Below are 20,129 nucleotides of genomic sequence, written 5' to 3' on the forward strand. Positions count from 1 at the left end.
AATTCCTGGCTTCCAGTTCAACTCAGCCATTGTAGGCATTTGAGAAGTGAAACAGTCCTTTTGCCTGTCTGTCTATCCTCCCTCCCTCTCTCTTGCTTTCTCTCTCACTCACTTGCTCTCTCAAATAGATAAAAATAAAGTTTGATCTCAGTTTTCCTTGTATTTTTTAAAAGTAACCTATAGACAACCTCAAATTTTCATTCTTTAAATGTGCTTAGACATTCGCCTGTGCTGTGAGGGATTCAACCTCTTAGCCAGGAATGTCATGTGATCCCAACCAGCTTTTCCTGGAGGTGAATGAAACACTTGAAATAATTTCAGAGCGTATGAAACACTCACTGGCACCTAATTGGGATTCAGGTCTGTGTTTACTTGAAGCTGGTGTCTCAAGTTAGGAAGAAAAAGGAAGTGTGTAAGTGCATGTGTGTGTCTACATATTCATGGATGGAGCTGAAAAAAAAAGTGGAGGTACTGGTCAGAGAAGAACACAGTAGAATCTACAAACCAAAAAGAGGAAAAGCAGAAAATAAATTCTCATACAAACTTAGAGGGTGAAAAAAAGAGAAACATTAAATCACTGTTCCAAAGAAAAACTCAGTGGCGTGAATAGAAGGAAGAAATTTGGTGGTTGCCACGTTTTATTGGCCCTAACAATCATACTTTGCAATTTCAGGCTGCTTTCTAAATGCCAGCATTTGCCAAAGCACAAACTTTTCTGTGGCTTTGGACACTTAAACATTCCGATTAGGAGTTTACAATGTTGGTACAAAGGGATTTCCTATATGCTAAAGTTAGTTAATAATTGATATTATAAAATAGGCATTCTTTAACTTAGTCCCCACAAAACGTATCATCCTCATTTTCTGGGAAGCCCTGCCTGACTGCGGATGGTTCATCTGACCAGGAGCGATGCACAGCTCTGCACAGGATGCCGAGGAAATGCTCCCGGCAGAAACGAACAGGTGTAAGCAGCAGGATCCCAAGGATGGCAGCCGGCAAGCGAGAGATGCCAGAGAGGAACAAGGAGAGAAACTCCCTGGCTCTGTGGACTGAAATACAAAGCACAGAAAACCGGTGGCCTAAAGGTTAGGAGACAGTTTTCCACTGTTCTGAGAGACTTTTTCTGTTTCTATTTTTTTAGAGTGCTTAGATTGACAAATGGAGGTACAACTCCATTCAAAAACTCTGTCTTTATAACCTACATGAAGGCAAAAACTGGTAGAATAGCAAGAAGTGCAAGGTACTAACTGAAAAATAGGTATGAAGATTTTTATCTTAAGCATTTGTTTAAACTTGCTTGCCTATCTGAGGCAGATCTGAGCATTAACTGCAGGAAATTTTTAAACAAAATTAAAATAGGACCTAGGTTTGGAATCCCCTGTGTCACACTCAGGAGAATGGTGTGTGCACATCCAAGAGAACCTAATGAAGAATTCCTGAGAGCCTGCACTGCAGCCAGAGCTCTCTGGGTGATCAGGAAATAAAATGTGGGTTGTGGAGCTGGAGCAGTACGCAGTCCGACCAAGTCCACAAGGAAAGTGTGAAGACGCCAAACCAATGGAGGGCATTTCATTTCAGTCTTTCCTCTCAGTGTGGAAGGAAAGAAAAAACCTCTGAAAACAAAGCAAACCAAAGTACTTGTATCAAGGAAGATAAGGGACTTAACCTTATCCCTTAGATACAGATGAGAGTTAAGACATATGCATTCAAGGAAGAGGGGTTAGCAAAATAAGAGGCAGTGGATAGCTTTCCCACGGGGCTAACAGGTGCACAAAGCCACAGTACTATTAAATTAGCATCCTGTGCTTAGGTCTTGGTCTGATTTGTGAGAAGTTAAAAACCAAACTGAAGTTGGGGAGACTTTGAGGGCTGCATTTATTATCACAGAGCTATTATGGGTTGCTGAAGAAGGCATATGATAACAAACTAGTATTTTCAGAAGAGGGTTCTGGAGGTGGAACGCAGCCTGTATCATAGGAAAAGTACCTTCTGTTAGGGAGGTAAGCCAAGAGATTCCGACTCCACTCTAGCCAAGGGGTGCTAAGAGCTTGCACGAGGCTGTGAATGTGGAGGAAAAACTCAGATGGGAGAGAGGTATTTCAGGGAGGGAATGTCAAGGCTTAGTAGTAGGTGACACATGAGATGAAGGTGCAAGGCAAGGGAAGGGAAATTCACTTCTATTTCCAGTGGCTGGAAGAAGGATGGCCCTGTGTCTGACGAGACAGCTGAAGTTGTTGCTGTTTATGACTATAAATCAAATCTGTGAGTCTCAATCAATCAGCCTGACTTAGGGTTTTGTGGGATTCTGGGCACATGATTCTAGATGTTTCCAGGACGTGTAGGTATTATTCCACATGTTCCATGACCCTAGATCCTTCCAGAGGTAAGACAGAAATTGCAAGACTATGCACAGTGCACCTTGTGGGCATTAGGAGCTGGTTTTGTGAACCTACATGGTACTTCACCTGATTGTCACTATACAATTTTTTAATGGGACTTTATTTATTTGAAAGGCAGAGTGACGGAGAGGAAGGAGAGGGGGGAGAGAGAGGGAGAGGGAGAGAGGGAGAGAGGGAGAGAGGGAGAGAGGGAGAGAGGGAGAGAGGGAGAGAGAGAGAGAGAGAGATCTTCTGTCTGCTTGTTCATTCCCCAAATGGCCACAACAGCCAGCTCTGAGTCAGGTTGAAACCAGGAACCAGGAACTCCATCTGTGTCTCGCATGTGAGTGACAGGGGCTTCAACTGCTTGGGTCATCATCTGCTGCTCTCCCAGGTGCATGAGCAGGGAGTTGGGCAGAAGCACAGCCGCTAGCAGGTGCTCTCATATGGGAATGCTCGTATCCCAAACAGCAGCTTAACCCACTGTGCCACAATGCCAGCCCCACTGAGGAATTCTTGCCTGTTTCTGAAATTTTAAGTAAAACACTGAGTGGGGGGTTGGCCAGTGGTTAAGCTGTTGGTTAACACACCTGTATCCCATATTGCAATCCACAGATCAGGCTTCTGATTCTAGCTTTTTGCTAATGCACACCCTTGGGAGGCAGCAGTCATGGCTCAAGTAGTTATGTCCCTGTTTCTTACTGAGAACTTAACTATGTGTGAAGTCCTATGCTTTTCTCCCATTTAATCCTTGCAACAATCCTATAGCATGAGCACCATTAACTCTGGCCAACAGACTGGCCAAAAGTAATTAGATCCATGGCCCAAAATGACACAACCATTATGTGACAGAGACCATGTTAACATTCTGATTGATCTGACTTAGAATAATCAAGCCACTGCCAAAAGTCCTATATAAATGGGAGTAATGACATTTGGAAAAACCCTGAAGTGAAGCCATGCTTCATACAGTTTCTGTGCAATTGAAGGCTCACAGAATCCACTCCCAAAGGCCTCCCTCCTGCTCCCATCTCACAGCCTGCTCATCCTTCTCATGACTTCTGCTAGCTCTTTGTCAGATGAGTGACACTCTGGAGACTAGAAAGACAGATCGAAACAGGTTCTGCTGTTGAGAGACAATCACTACATAGTCTTTAACCAAGAGCACATCAGTTGATATTAGCATTATCATACAATGGCCTAAGAGAAAAACATGCAGTAATCCTAAATAAAGATATTGGGTTCATGTGTTCTGTTTAGCCTAGGCTAAATACAATCAATAAATTAATACACATGTCCCTACAGTTGCTTAAAATTAAAAATCTAAAATTATACAGTGGCTGAAGGCGTTTCAGAGAGGCAGTACATTTTTTTTTTCTGGGGATGACATATTTCTATTAATTGTGCAAGTCTTGTTTCAAAAACTAAAGGCTCATGGGACATCTGTGAACAATGCTGAGCTTGGCCAAATGCCTTAGGGATCGGGGGCTGAGGAAGAGGCAGACCTGATTCCCGTTTTGTTTTGCTATGTTTTTCTCCGACTCTGCATTAACTCCCTCAGAGCTCCCCAGTTAGCTGGGTTTCTTGAGTGGAACTTGAGATTTTTTTCCTAGTTTATTTTTCATTCCAGGGTTTTAAGATATTTCCAGTTTATGCCATGTTCTGTTATGGTGTCAAGTGAAGTCATCCTCAGGTACTCATTGATCTTGAGTATGGGAATAAACTGTTAGGGACTCATTGCTTTAATGGATGGGAAAATAAACTCTAGATTTTTATGTGTTTTATGAAGGGTGACCCCTCTTTCTTGTCAAAGAAGGCACCTTATTCCTTGGAAGGCAAGAGTCAGGATCAAACCAAAGAAACACGTGCAGCTGTTAAGAGGCAGGGCTAGTTGTAGGATTTGGAGTTACTGATAAGAGGACCCATTAAAACCAAAGAAACAGAGTTAGGAAACTAAATGGAATATATAGCAGGGAAAGAAAGGACTTTCAAGATGCCTTGATGATCAGGAAGAGAGTAGTAACCACAGGAAGTTGTAAAGACAGTGGCCCCCACAGAATGGAGGGTAGGAGGTAGGCTTCATAGAGAATCAATGGGGGAAGGAGCGAAATAAACAATAGGAAAATTCTGGAAGTTCTACATGCTATCTCATTGGGAGAGGCAGCAAGACAGGTTTTTTGAGTGTTCAAGCTGATTACCCCTTTAAAATCACTGATTTTGTTTAAAAATAAAAGAGAAATAAATTGGTAACAGTAAACCTAAGACATTATATGTGAAATTTATAAAGAATGTGCCAATAATTAGAAACACAAATAATGCATAAATGCTGATATTCTCTAGTTTCAGTTTATGTTAAGGCTAAAAGCATACCTAGCAACAGATGCATTGTGTGGGTAAAATATAAGAAACAAGTTCCTAAGGATGTGAAACAAAAGCTATGAATTTTTGTAGTTAAATTAAAAAAACCTCTACATTTTAAAGATGCATAAGTGCTTCAAAACTGAAAAACAAGATGAAATAGCTTTATTCTTGTTGAACGCTGAGAATTCTTTTTTGAGTAATTCGTGTGTGCAATTTAAATCAGTTAGACATTTTATTATTTTATATATATTATACTATAACAAACACTTCAAAAATAAAATAGTCCTTTATAATTGAGAACATTTCAAGTGTAATTGAGCAGTAGTTGAAAACAACTGAAAAACTTGTGCTCATTTAAGAGAAAGTACTTATTGTATTTTTAAATGTAAGTCAAGGTTTGATTTTCCATTATTCTATGTGAATGTGTGCTTGAGAAAATGGTTTAACTGGTGTTTGGGGTGTTGGGTGTTGGTAGAGGGTGCTGCATTTGCTTAACTGCCCATTACTGTTTATTCAGACCAAGGCAAGCACATTATCCCAGTAACAGAAGTACTCAAACACTGTGCTAGGAAAACAAAAAAGTCCAGTCCCACAAAGGCTTTTGTGCTACATTTACAAAACAACTGGTTTCAATGACGTGTGTTCTAATGAATCTGCAGACATCCAACACAAAACACTTGCAAATAACAGCTGAGTCTGAAAGTTACTTCAAGCCACTTTTGACAATCGTCCAAACCAATGGGTCCCAAAGTCTCCCAAGACAAATTTACCTCTTCCTTCTTAACTGCCAACACTATTGGCAACTAGCATTTCTATGTATACCTCTTGTCCTCCCATCTGTGATGTACCCGAAGGAACAAAGCAACAATACATCGGGAAGTGAGGAAATGATGGCTTCTCAGAAGTTCCAATTGTCTATAACATAAACTCATTTGCATTTCTACCTAACCATGTGGTCAAGGGCAATTTGCTTAACTGTTTTTGACCCTAGTGGCTTCACAATGCAACTAAATATTTGGACCACATTTCTCATACGTCTTCTAAGCCCATAGATCTTGTGAATAAATCAATTTACAATATTTAAGACAGAAGACTCTCACAGAAGACTATTTACAAATTTCACATATTCACAGAAGAATATTCACACTATTGAAGACAAAAGAATCTCAAGATAGGGATGAAGGGTAGAAGGAAAGCTGAGGTCCACCCAATCAGTATCCTATTTTCAGTGCCATCCCCCTGCTGTGGCCTCTATTAGCTGCCTGGTACCTCCAGAGTCCCAAGGAACCCAGTCTGAGAACTGTGTGACAATGGCATCTCAGATTGTCATCAGCCCTGAGAGTGTGGATCCTATGAGGACCAATGTGACTGTGATTCTTGGAAGCCAGATGAACCAAGACGCTTCTATATTTGTTCTGCCTTATTCTAAGGTTCAGGAAGCTCTTTCGAGCAGGGCCCGCAGCGATATGGGAGACACAGCATTCAAGATGATGCACTGTGGGATTTATTTCCGTTGCTACTCACGGTGATCTGACACCACACACAATGCAGCCCCGTCAGCCCCTGGTAGCATTTGACCGTTTTGTGGCATTTATCGCATTTGGTTGGGCAGTTGCCTTCCACCCAGTAATGGTGCATGACCTAGAAGAGAAACACAGCATGGCGTCAGCAGGAGGTTCCCACCATGGCCACCCTGGGGAAAAGGGCACACCTCCAAACTCACGTCCGTGTTCTTTTTGGATTTCACGTAAGTCTTGATGCAGGAGGGCGGGGCTCGAGCCACACAGCGCTCGTGGACTGTGTACTTGCAGACTGAAAGGAAACAGGTACACAAACTCAGAGCTAATCCGGGTCCTGATTGCAATTTTATGAGAAAAAAATGACATTAACAGAACCTCATTTCATATCCACTGCTCCCTAATCAATCCAATCAGCCACATCAAGGGAAAGTCCAAGCCGACTGTTTCTAGCATGGAATACAAAAGGCCAATTAGTACAGGAAATATTAAGCATGTGAAAAACCAAGACTCCTCCATCATGGCATAGCAGGAAATGCTTAATTAAATCAGTCCTCACTCAGATTTTTCACAATAATTCCCAGATGACAAAAATATTAAAGACAAATTGATGACTGCCAAATGGCTTGGTGTCATTTGCTAGAGAGAGGAGATCTATATTTCATAAAGTATAGGCATGAGCGCAGCTGGTGGGTATGGGAATAGATGCTCACGAGTTTATGTTATTTTGTCTATTGATTTATCTGAACCCTAAATGGCTGATTGAGTCTGCTTGTAGGGGACTAGATTTCCTCATACATGTCAGGTTGTCAACAGAAGCTCACCCTTCTGTTTCTGTCACGACATTGTCCAGCAGGTTTAGCCAGGCAGCACATAGCAACATTAAGTTTACGAGCAAATATGTACATAGACATACATATAAACATGTACGTATGCATATGGAATCCAAAATGGAAAATGGAATTAACGTGAGTTTATTTTGGCACAAAAATTTTAATATTCATACACATGTTTTTTCCTTTTTTAAAAATGTTATTTAAGGTATACACATTTCATATATACAGATTTAGGAACATGGTGACATTTTAATGATCCCTTTGTATACACAGATTTCAATTTGTTGTCTAAAAACACACATCTATCATATGTGTCATAAAATCAAGACTGATTTATTTGGCATTTTCAGATTTTCACATTTCAAGTCAGAATATAATCTTAAAGCTGTTTCTTTAAAAAATAAAATACTAGTTCAGAATGTATAAATTATGAGTAAAATGTAAATAAATCCAGCCATGTAGCCCTTTCAATGAAAACGTAACTACTGCTTGAGAGTATACTGAAAGGATTAAGTCTACCTAACATTTTTAGACTAAAAGTCTTCCAAAATTTATTCAGATCTGTGATGTCCTCCAGCAACACTGAGGAAGAAAACATATTATTTTGTCTTTTCCACAATTAGCTATAATGTTGAATATTACCTTCACCACTCTAATTAGTAATAACTTGCTAGCAAAATTCCCACTTTTTATATAACATCACTTAGTTTAGACTTATACTGTTTCATGAGCTACTATTAATACACTCTGCTGTGAAATATTTCTTCCCTTAAAAGTAATAGAACATTAAAAATCCCCACATTTTCTTTGTATATGCAGAATGTTCTAGAATAACTAACTTTTCCTCTATGGCCATGGGAAACCGTTCTCTGATATGACATAGCACATTTCATTAAAAGCCTTCAACACCTGATAAACCATGTGCCTATATGCAGCTAAAACATGGGCTTCAAAGTCAACTATTACATCTGAAGGTAAGTAACTTTCCAAATGTACTATAAAAGGTTAAAAAAAAAAAAGAAAACTATGTATTGTGCAGAAGTCAGGTAAACAAAACAGATTTAATTAAATACATAAAATTGGGGTGGGTTTAGTAACCTCAACAGTTTCAGTAACTCCATAGGCAGCAGTGAGTGCAGATAAATTCATGGTTGTACTACTGGGAACCTTAAACTTAAGCAAAAGGGGATACAATATCTACCCTCCTACAGGTGAACATCAAGGAATATAAATTTTTCTCATGATGGTAAACTGCAGATTCAAAATACTCAGATGATTTTATGAAGGCACCATCAGTTACACTAGTAGAAAATTCTAATTGGCAATGCTGATCTCATAGAATAAAACAAAAGTTGCAAAGATAAGTGAACTAAAATAGTCAAAATGACCATGTCTCAAGAACTGGCCATGCGTTGGATTCTAAAATCCGTTAACAGCATCTGAAGATTTTCCATGTAGCAGCACTAAAAACAACGTGCTAGAGACATAAAATTGGTTCATATTCCCTGTGACTTCTTAATTTGAAGGCAAATCTATTTTTAACCGATTAGTGCAATTAAAATAAATTCGGAGGAACTGACTCATTATAAGACCTCCATGTGAATAAAGCGGCTAAAGTAGGAAAAAATGAAGAAATATAAAGATATAAATATGTGAAGTCAGGGGGTAATTTTTGAAACCATCCCAGAAAAAAAGGTAAATCAGGAACAAACCACAAGGGGAAAATAATGGCCAAGAATTGGAAGGGATGCTTCATTCCTTCCCCAGGAAAGGATTACTGTAGCTCAACCATCAGGAACGCCAGGGAAACACACGTCACACGTGTATCTGAGGCCTCCTCCACATTCCAGCAAGAGCTGAGTGGGCAACGAGCCTCGCCTGGCCCAGAGCGTGGACAGCCGGGAGAGCGAAGGTACTCACAGGAGCAGGAGAGGCCCTGCTTCCCCACGCCAATCAGCATGTTCAGGCAGAGGTTGCAGTAGGCGGGCTTGTTGAAGTGCTTCAGTCGCCACACATGCTGTCCATCGTCCTTCACGTTCTGCACGGGGCATAAGAGAAACAGATTTCACGTCACGAAATAAACAGTGCAATATCTACGTGCCAATAAGACGCAGGGCTGGACTGACGGCAGCTGAAGACAATCTGTTATTTCAGCTCTGACTTTCTCCAAGATCGCCACAGAGTCTTTAGAAAAACACACGTGCGCTGGTGCAAGGGGATGCTGCTGACAAACCTCGGTGCTATAGCAACCCAGCGATTCTTGCATAATGTCAACAGTTCAACAGTATATCCCAGCCAGCACCAGGGCCTGCGGAACAAGCACGCTGCATGGGATACTTCGTCTTCTGTTGGGAAACTGTTCCAAGGGTTTCATCTGGGTATTCCTTTTTGAATTATCATTAATATTAATATATTCTTGTATGGCTGAAGTAGTGCAATGTAAGATCTACACTTTGTGTGTGTGTGTGCTTACTTTGGGAGAGAGAGAGAGAGATACAACCCATGGCAACCAAGAGGCTGGAGCTGGGAGCTGGGAACAGGATAGCAGGAACTCCATCATTACTTGAGCCATCATTGTTGCCTTGCAAAGTCTTCATGAGCAAGAAACTGGAGTCAGGAGAGGTGCTGGCATTGACCCCAGGAACGCTGATATGAGCATCCTAACCAGCTCCCTCACAGCAGGCCAAGCACCTGTCCCAAAAGCTAAATAGTTTTAAGGAACTGAATTATATTTGCCGTTTTATCACTCCTTTGTAAAGCAGGAATGATATTAATATTGGAGAAAGGTGATAAAATATTAAAATTGTATTACTATACTCAGTTCTCACAATCACCACAGCTATTTGCCATATCAGATACTTGAGTTCTGATTAAATTCACGCTGTAGCCAAAATACTACAATTATCATTTATTATTCTAAGACTTTGTATAAGACTGTAAGAGCTCCTGCTCTGATGGTTATTTAACCACATCTGTGGTGTCCAAGATTGAAACATAATGAAGTAATACTTACAAAACTACTTAAATTTTTTACAAGGAAGTGAAAATATTAAATGAAGTAAGTATATTTCATTACCTTTATTAATATCAGTTTGTCCACTAATATTTATTCTCTGTATTTTACTTACTAAACCACACAAAACTCAAACACACTTATGACATCATTTATGGGTATTCTATTAAAACTATTATAGATAATAATTTTCAGGTTAGCTAAATAATAACATTTCTTAGAATACATTCACCTAAAAATTTTTGAGCACTCACTATTGTGGGGAGCAACTGGGAGCAACTTGGACTAGACTAAGTTACTGGAATTAAGACTTATTCTATGCATCTGCTCTCCCACAATATGGCGCTGAGAAGGGAAACAGCTTCTACACAGCTGCCTCCAGTTCAACCAATAAACTGTGGGACCTGCTCCTGATTGGAGGAGAGCAGCATGCTCGGCGTGTGGGTAGCAGAGTTGGGATTGGTGGAAGAGGACTATAAAGGAGGAGAGAGACAACATGCACCAGGGAACATCTAAGGGGAACATCTGAAGGAACACCTGTGCAGCCCCCGAGAGAGCCGGCCGGTGGTGTGCTGCTCCCCCGCGGAAGTGGGGAATGTGGCAGGGGGAACCGCCCTTCCACGGAGGTGGAGGGACGGCAGCCAACCCGGGAAGAACCAGCAGCAAACCCGGGGAGGGCCGAGCAGACAAAAGAACAGCGCAGGGTTCAGTGTCGTTCCTCCATGAAGAGGGGGAGCGACAACTATGTGCTGGGAACTAATCCTAATTACGTAGCCATGGGACAAGATTATCATGTCCAGGTCTTCTTTTTTTCTCTTGATACTAAAATATTAACAGTTATTATTCTATTCCCAGTCAAAAGATGAGCCACGGGATTTGAAATACTAGAGAAAATCTAGATTAACCAATTCTTACATTAGAACAAGAAATGTCAAACTTGCAGAATGAAAATGCTTCCCAGGAGATAATTTTCTGTAGGTCTCATGAATTTCGGCAGGTTTTGTTAACAGGGGCACTGTCTTTTGGGCCTGGCTCTGTTTTTCAAAGATAATCTGAGTAACAAAGCCTTGCACTACCATGATGGGTCTCTCTCCAGCAAAGAGGGAGGACTCACTAACTCCCCAGTTTAACACTGATAATCTGTCCCTTCCCAGCAAAGGCTAAGCAGGCATGTTTTCTGCACGCTGTAACAGATTTAATTTCCCTAGCCAGAGATTCTGAGTTCTGATGCTGTGCTTGGGTTACATCTCATTGTCCCCATGAGACTTGGAGGCAACTGGCTCAGTCATGAAGCTTCTGCTGTTTCCTTTGCTGTGAGTAATGGAAGTCCACTGTGTCTGACCCAGGAGCCTCACATCTCTCCAGCATCTTTGGGAGGGTGGGAAGCTAGCACCTGAACTTGCAAGCAGGGTTACGTCTTAGACCCTCGTGGCAGTGATCCTGACCCCGGTCCCTTGCCAACAAAAGCAGCTCTGGAAAAGGCACCCTGCAGAGAACCTCATGCAATACGTGCTTCCATTTTCTTCCAAAACATAATACATTGGTTCTGCAAGATAATTTACGAATCCAGTTCTTGTGTGGGTGAATCTTGTATGGGTGTCTGGTAGCTTCACACTATGGATAGGATATTTTATATGTTCAACTTTCCTCTATATGCCAAGCAACCTATATTGTAAAATTTCTGTTTCTTCAAATACAACAAAAACTTAAGCTGAAAGGCTGAAATGTGCAGTTGTTTTTTTAAAGAAACAAATTAATAGACTTAAAAAGAAGCAGTTACATGCTTAAAGATATGTTTAAATAAAAGGGTAAAGGGAAAAATATAATTTTCCTATGTATTACTGTGCCTATGGGCTGTCTTTTTATTTTTAAATGACTGTCCATTATGTGTGAATAAGCTTCATTTCGTTGAAGAGCACATATGGACTAAGTTAGCTGGCATTTTCCTTATCAAAAAATAAACAAGTCTGAACGTGGGTGTTCTGTCAATCAGAACACTTAGCCATGTTACAGGCCACAATGGATGTACAAATCCATTACCCAGGCATGAAATGCTTTACCAAAAAACAAATTAAATAGCTTTATAGCTCTTAGTTGGATACACTGCCAAAATATGCACGGGATGAAATATGGATGTGACTTCTTCAAGGGAAGAAATTGAAACCAGGAGCCAACGACTTCTCAGCAGTGCAAATTAGACCCCAGTTCTGTGTTTTCATGTCTTGTCTTGTTTGTCTTATTTAGATTTCTAAACTTAAGAGGGGGCTGGGGAAGCCTTCTCTGTCAGCCAAGGAACATGGTACTTCCATTGCAAATAAAAAATATTTATTGCCAAGAGAGGAATGCATTTTTTATAAAAAGGAAAATGAACAAGGAATCCAGATAGTTTGATACCTAGTCCACTATGAAAATGTGAACGAGCTATTTCACCTTTCTTCTTATCTTCCTGTCTAATAAAATGATCCATGGTGTGATGTTTCATCATATAATACCTGTGAAGTTAATTTAGCTCCTTGGGAGACTGGTGTTCCAAAAACAGCAAATATTGTCACCATTACTGGGTTTAGTTATGGACCATCCCCATGTCTCTGCCATGGGAACTGAGATGCCTACTTGCAGATTCACTGCACTGCATTGCATAAAATGTTTGCTCACTTCTTTTCGCTACTGCGTATAACACTGCATATTATAATGAAGCAGATAAGTTGTGTGCTGATGACAGAGAAAAGCTCAATGCTCCCTAGGCTAGTCTGTACTGGGAAAAAGCACTACATTATTCCATGTCTCTTAATTTCCCAGAAACCAGAGGCATGTTTCAATGGGAAGGCACTTTATGACTTCAACAAGTGCTTTTCACTATATTGGTGAATTCCAAAGTTGAAGGGTTTCCTTAAGTACTTCCAAAGTTCCATATAATGGCCAAGTGAGTTGGGGTGAGTATCAATAACACCTTTTTTTCAGAAGATCTCATCTGAAGGTAAAATTCCACTGCCATTCCAACTCCTGTCTCCATATCTGGCTTTGTTCCTTAGCTTATCACATAGAAGAGCTATTGGTGTAAATTCCTTGCAACTCACTAAATAATAAGGGGCCTCAAGTTCACTTTTTTGTTCAGGTTTCCAAAAAAAAAGTATAACAATAAGAAAGAAACTCTGTTTTTGGATAAAGCAATGGGTTGCTAGTTCCAGGCAAAGACAATACAAAGACTTAAAATTCTAAATGGAGTTGCCATCGACTGCCCATATCACAAACACATATTCTTAGGCTATCCTGGGTTCCTCTTGTCCCTGATGCTTAAATGCAGATCAGCAGCTCTAACGCTGTAGTCATTTTTCTGGAACCATCTAATCTGATTCTAAAGAATCCTTGTATTTATTTAGTCTGACAGCCCTTTTCTAGTGTGAGAAGTGTGTAGACAGTAGAACAAAACTCTTAACCAAACTGAAATTTTAAAAATTGGAGGATGAAATATCAGCTTTCCACATATAATTTAGTCCATGAAAAATAAAACACCTTCTACTTGCCATGGCTCAGAGATTTCACCAGAGAACATCTCTCATTGTGCTTTGTTGATTCAGGTACACACATACATTCCAAATCTCAATCAAAAGCAACACTTAAATTATAGACAGGGAAAAGAGCAGGATTCTTGGAGCACTTCTATAAGAGTGAAATACAAATTCATTAAAAAACCATTGAGGTTAGACATGACCACTCCAAGCCACAACGAAGTTAAGGTACCCTCACTTGCAACGTATATGCTTATATGTTCAATAGATTTCATGAAAATATGAATGAAGGAAATTTACTATAAATTTTCTAATCATGATCCAAGGTCATAGATCTCAGGACTCAAAGTGTTTTTTTTTTGTTTGTTTGTTTGTTCATCTAGGACAAGAAATGCTTGATGGGAAAGAGCACTAGAACTGACATTTTTCCAGAAAGAGCAAGGGCTTGGCGCTAAATGACAGAGCTGAGCTGAGGTAGAACAGATTGGATGAGTTCTCTGCTCCCTGCTCTCTCCTTCCTGTCTCATCCTGTCCTCTTGTCTTGCCTGGGTGCTCTGCTTGCACTTAGTAAAAGGGAATTAGCTTCTCTTCTGCTGAACGATTATTAAAACTCAATGAGGCCGGTGCTGCGGCTCACTAGGCTAATCCTCCACCTTGCGGCGCTGGCACTCCGGGTTCTAGTCCTGGTTGGGGCGCCGGATTCTGTCCCGGTTGTCCCTCTTCCAGGCCTGCTCTCTGCTGTGGCCAGGGAGTGCAGTGGAGGATGGCCCAAGTGCTTGGGCCCTGCACCCCATGGGAGACCAGGAGGAAGCACCTGGCTCCTGCCTTTGGATCAGCGCGATGTGCCGGCCGCAGCACGCCAGCCGTGGCGGCCATTGGAGGGTGAACCAATGGCAAAAGGAAGACCTTTCTCTCTGTCTCTCTCTCTCTCACTGTCCACTCCGCCTGTCAAAACAAACAAACAAACAAACAAACAAAACAAAAAAAAACAAAACAAAAAAAAAAACAAAAACACAACAACAACAACTCAATGAAAGCTGAGTGTTTTTAGAATGACAAATCAGTATATAAAACAGACTGGCCATTGGTATTGGGCTAAATTTGGGCAGCAGCTTGTTTTTTTTTCTGAATAAAGTTTTATTGGAACTGGCTTGGCCGGTCCATTTGCATAATTTTTGGGATTGCTTTTGTGCTATACCCACAGAGTTGAGCAATGTTGACATAAACCTAAGCATTCAATATCGGGCTCTTCTTAACTGCCAATTCATGGAATACGGCCGATGATGAGGAGGTCATTTAATGATGAAAAGATCAACATTCAATGACATGCTGTATCTGACCTGTTTATTTATGAGAGAAAAGACAAGATTTATGCCCTAATTTTTGGTGAACAATAATAACCAAGTCATCATCATCTCCACTGCTGGTTTGGGCACTGAAACAGGCCCCATTTAAAATGGAGTAGCTTTGGGTGTGATGTTGACGGGGACAAATATCCGGCCATGAAACCATAGCTGTTGTGGCTGTCATGAGAAGTGAAGAGTAGTCTCCCAGGACGGCCTTGTGGATTGTGTAATCTACCTCAGGCTCCTCATTCCACTGTGGTATCTAACATGCACTATCAATTAGAATCTCTGCTCCCCGAGCTCATAACTGACAAGAGACAAGAATAGATAGGGCAGCCTAACAAGGCAGGCTCTATAATACAAGGCCAGCCCCAAGCTGCAGGTTCTTGGTTTCCAAATTAACAAGCCAAAGGCAAGGAAGAGGCAGCATAGAGCACATTCTCTGTAGGTACTAACACAGCACATGGGCTGTCCAAAGAAACGAAAGAAATCTCAATTACCAGAAACATCCCTCATCACTCAGTTATCCTGGTGCCATCCTGCTCTTCAAAAACACTCTCAATGTCTTAGCATTAAAAACTGTCCAACCCAGGGGCCCACGCTGTGGCACAGCGAGTTAAACCTCGGCCTGCAGCAACAGCATCCCATACAGTTCGAGTCTCGGCTGCTCCACTTCTGATCCATATCCCTTCAAATGTGCCTGGGAAAGCAGCGACGATGGCCCAGGTGCTTGGGTCCTGCACACACATGGGAGACCTGGAAGAAGCTCCTGGCTCCTGGCTTCAGTCTGGCTCAGTCAATGTGGCCATTTGAGGAGTGCGTTAGTGAATGGAAGACCCCCCTCCCCATCTCTTCATCTCTCTCTCTCTCTTTCTTCTTTCTTTCTGTAACTCTGCTTTTCAAATAATAAATAAATCTTAAAAAAAAAATGCTTAAAGCAAATGGAAGCTCTGGTTTTTGATCATTATTAATAATTACAGGGCTTTTATATTTTATCAAAAGACAACTCAAAATATGGTTGGCTTTTTTTTTTTCTTAAATACCTGAAAAAAAAAAAGGAAAGTCCTTTCAGATTTGCTCTAGCAGGTAAAACGCCAATCTCCTGAGTCAAGGTGCCCTCAAACGTTAAACAATGTAGCTCTGCCATCTAGTGGCAGGGAGTGGGAACACAGTCCTGATTACTGTTCTGAAATCCTGAATTGACTTGCCCTATTGAGCATCAAACAATCTCTTTTTACAAAGAACATAAAGGATAAATGTAATTCTGAAGAAAATTATGTAAAACTAACAGAGTTCACATTAAAAGCCAATATTTCCATCAACTGAAAAGGCTTATTGTCATGCTAGAAACTGTCATTTGTTTAACTTAGGGTTATAGCTATGTAAGTTTGTGAACGAAATTATCCATAGTCTTTAAAAACTCCATAAGCTAAATGTAAATTATTTATAAAATAATATCCAAAAGGAAAAACATCCCAAAATGTTTCTGTGATATTTAAAATGGAGGTGATTAAACCTCCTGCTCACCATAGTTTTCTGTATGTTGTCTCCATCTCTCATCCTCGATTTCCATAAATACTAAAAATATACAAACTTAAGCTTCAAAATATATAGCTCCCTTCTGGGACACCATTATTATTGGAACTTCTATACTAGAATAATCTGACAACCATTTGGGGACCCCAATATTCACTAACCCTTAATGTGTTAACATTTCACCCATTTTCTTTTTCCAAATTTTTTCTCTCAATACTTTTCTTTACATTATGCTTTTTTCACAAGGTATGCTGAACAATTAAACAAAAAACCTACTACCTGACTTGTCCCATCAAAGCACTGGCTACAAAGAAACATTGTTTCATTAATTTTCCAAAGTTCAGAAATATGTATTTGTGAACAATGCAATTTATATTAATTATCTTTTATTTTTCTTATAATTTTTATTTACTTTCAAGTAATTTTTATTTACTTGAAAGGTGTAGATAGAGAAGTAGAGGGAGATAGGAAGAGAAAGAGAGAGATCTTCCATTCAAATCCCCCAACAGCTTTGATGGGCCAGGCTGAAGCCAAGAGCTAGGAACTCAATCCACGTCTCCTGCATGGGTTACAGAGACCCAAGTACTTGAGCCACCAGCACCACCTCACAAGGTGCACAGTAGTGGAAGCTGAAATCAGAAGCAGAGCTAGGCCCCAAACACAGGCGCTTTGGGATGTGGGTATTGCATGTTGTGGGTTAACCACTGCTCCAAACCCTGCCCCTATTACCTTTAGTTTTAAGAAATTATTTAAGTGCAATTTCTTATACCTAGCCTATCAGTGTCTTATTATCCTTCCTCTGATCATTTCTAAGATGGCATGCACCTTATGAAGGGTAAGGGTAAACTAACTGTAAAAGAATTTGAAGATATAGGTTAAAAAGAGAAAAAAGAAAGAAAGAAAGAAATGCTGAGCTCTTGAAACCCACTTATTTATTCCTAAGCTGTAGATTTTTCTACTTTGTAAGCCCAACTGTATATTCCTAAAGCTGATTTGTGCTTCTCTTAAAGCCCCCAGATGTATTCATGCAAATCACACTTTCAGATGCACTCATGTTTACAAACACAGGCCGTGCAAATCCTTGAGAGCTGATTTTTAAATACTGAGTATGTTGAGTAATGGTGGTGTAGTCTTGAATCTCCCAGATCATCTTTGCCTGCAGCAAAAAGTATGAAAAATTGTAGGTTCAACAGCAAAGTGACGGACGCATGTTCTTGCATCTCAAAACTCTAAATATGATATACGTCATGGTGCTTTCTAGCATGGAAGCACCCCACTCACAGGCTCCGTGGTTCTCGACACACATCACAGTGGCTTTGGGCTTAACCATTAATGCTAAGTACAAAACGCTGTCCTGATTATTGACCCGATCGATTTTTAAATGAAAAATGACTGAAATTCCCTTCAAGGCTGGGTCAGCAAAATTTTGTTTCCAGGTCACTCTTACAGCACAGAGTGACCTTAGGCTGATCTGGTTCATACCCCAAATAGTATTTAATTGCTATTAGAGGTGCTGATACAAGAAAAGTTTCAACAGGCTTAGAATTGTGAGTCTGACTAGTTGCTGATACATAAAAAAATGTGCAATTTTTCAGAGAGTCTACCAACCACCTTGGATATACACTTGCCTCTTCCAAGAATTGTTTGTTAATAAATACAGTATTTTCACAGGGAGGAGGCAATGAAGGGAAAAGAGCACCACAATGAACAAAGAATGCAATTATGTAGGGTGCTTCTTGCATTACATGATGTGAGAAGACCAGTGATTTTGTTTTAATTGCACCATTTAAGTAAAGGAATTCAAAAGAGGTAAATCCTAAGTTAATACCGACACTGAATCAGTATGTCTGTGGCAAGAACTGCTTCACCAGGAGTGACTGTAAAATAGCTTCATGGCATACTGCAGGCACTCACTCCACTTTTCATGGAGGAAATGGCCAGATCCATTCCTAATCAGCAGGTGCAACTCAGAACCCCACTGTCTTGTCACCCACCCTTCCCACGAGACCCAGCTCACGTTTTCCAAGCCCAGGAGCACGAGCAGTGGGATGGTGGTCATCCCTCCTTGGATCCATTCCTCCAGGGACACGGTGCCATCGTGGTCATAGTCAATCTCCTCCATCATTTCATGAAGTATCTGGAAGGGTGGAGATGAAGACACACTTGCCGTGGATCAGTAAATAAATGCCATACAATGCAGCACCTCTGAATTGTTCGTAACAGATTGTCTGACACCTACGTGGACATTTGAGGAAAACGTCTTGGTAACTCGACCCATCACTAATCCCAGTCACCTTGATCAACTCCAAGAAGCAGGCACATAACGTTTTAATGTTTTTCCAGTGAGCACCACAGTTGACTCAAAAAAGTAACTTTAAGTGTGAAAGTGATCTTTAACTACTTTCTCAGGGCTATTCTGTTCAATTCCTATATATCCTAGAAAACATTGGAGCAAATTAACTGAATTCATTAACTTAAGCAAAGATTAAGTGCTTGTGAGAACTCCAGATACTGGAGAAGTTAAATGATCCAACTGTTATCTGATTAGATACATTTTATCTTTTGAAAAACCGAACTAGTTTTTTATTTGAAAGGCACAAAGACAAAGAGAGAGAACAAACAGAAGCAGAGACAAAAAGAGTTCCCAGCAGTTCATTCACTCCCCCAAATGCCTGAAACGGCCAGGGCTGGGCTGGGTCAGAAGCTGGGACCCAGCGAAGTAATTCAGGTCTCCTGGGTGGATGGCAGGAATTCAGTCACTTGAGCCATCAGGATTGTTCCTTAGGGTGTGCATGAGGCCGAAGCTAGGGCCAGCAGCTGGGAGCAGTGTGGCATCTCAGCACTCTGATACGGGATGCTTGTGTGTTAGTCCCTAGAGCACATGTCCACCCCCAGACTTTTTTGTAAAGATGACTCACATGTAATGTCCAGAAATGTTCCTCATGGTGCTTGTTTCTGATATGTTTACCTCTCTGTGGCATAAAGACAATACTGGCACCCCCTTCTGAGGGCTTCCGTGAGCACGACATCAGCTAATCTATGCTCAACAGAAGAACCCCTGGCATACACAGCATTGTTTTGTACTGTTTGCTGCAAGTAATGGCGACTTATACGTTTTTGGACCATATTGCTTTTGGCCACGAGGAAGGCAAATTACTTCCATCAAAAGGCACTGAGAGGGCAAACGTAGTGAGAACCCTAAAGAGCAAAGAGCCTACTGTTCTTGTATCACTTGCAAATTCTAATCAACTTGGCAGAAGAAAGAAATGCAAAGAGCATCAGAAGAAAGATCAGAAGAGGCGGAATCAATGCTGTGCTTGAAGTTTGGGGAGAAGGACTCCTGTGCTTGGTGGAAAAGCAGATTACGTCCTTTCATAGCAATAAACTGGCCTGCGGGTAGAAGGAGACATTTGGAACCAAAAAAAAAAAAAAAAAAAAAGCAAGGGGGTGCAAGGGGGTGGCAGATGCTGGAATAATTATTTCATTATCCACAAAGTAAAGGATAGGAGAAATCATTTAGAATTTGGCAAAATGTGACTTAAAAAAAATGGTACATGTCCTGTCCCTTGAGACCATGCTGGTGAATAAGACAAACAAAACTGTGCATGAGTGCATTGGTTTCTGATGCTTCCC

The 20,129-nt window shown here is 40.7% G+C and overlaps 1 protein-coding gene across 16 annotated transcripts in view; it reads right to left on the minus strand.

Moving 5' to 3' along the window:
• The window catches only part of DGKB (diacylglycerol kinase beta), a 773,939-nt gene that overhangs the window by 513,399 nt on the left and 240,411 nt on the right, over positions 1-20,129 (minus strand). For all 16 annotated transcript variants that reach the window (XR_011382945.1, XM_051832536.2, XM_070059385.1 and 13 more), the window contains 4 exons: positions 18,514-18,633; positions 9,013-9,130; positions 6,463-6,551; positions 6,264-6,380 (listed from right to left, as the gene is read on the minus strand). Coding sequence is in view for 15 of the 16 variants with exons in the window: in XM_051832536.2 (XP_051688496.2) it covers positions 6,264-6,380; positions 6,463-6,551; positions 9,013-9,130; positions 18,514-18,633 (444 nt within the window). In the remaining variant the exon portion in view is untranslated. The remainder of the gene's footprint in view (positions 1-6,263; positions 6,381-6,462; positions 6,552-9,012; positions 9,131-18,513; positions 18,634-20,129) is intronic.

The sequence above is a fragment of the Oryctolagus cuniculus genome, chromosome 16, assembly GCF_964237555.1.
Source record: "Oryctolagus cuniculus chromosome 16, mOryCun1.1, whole genome shotgun sequence".
Classification (NCBI taxonomy): Eukaryota; Metazoa; Chordata; class Mammalia; order Lagomorpha; family Leporidae; genus Oryctolagus; species Oryctolagus cuniculus.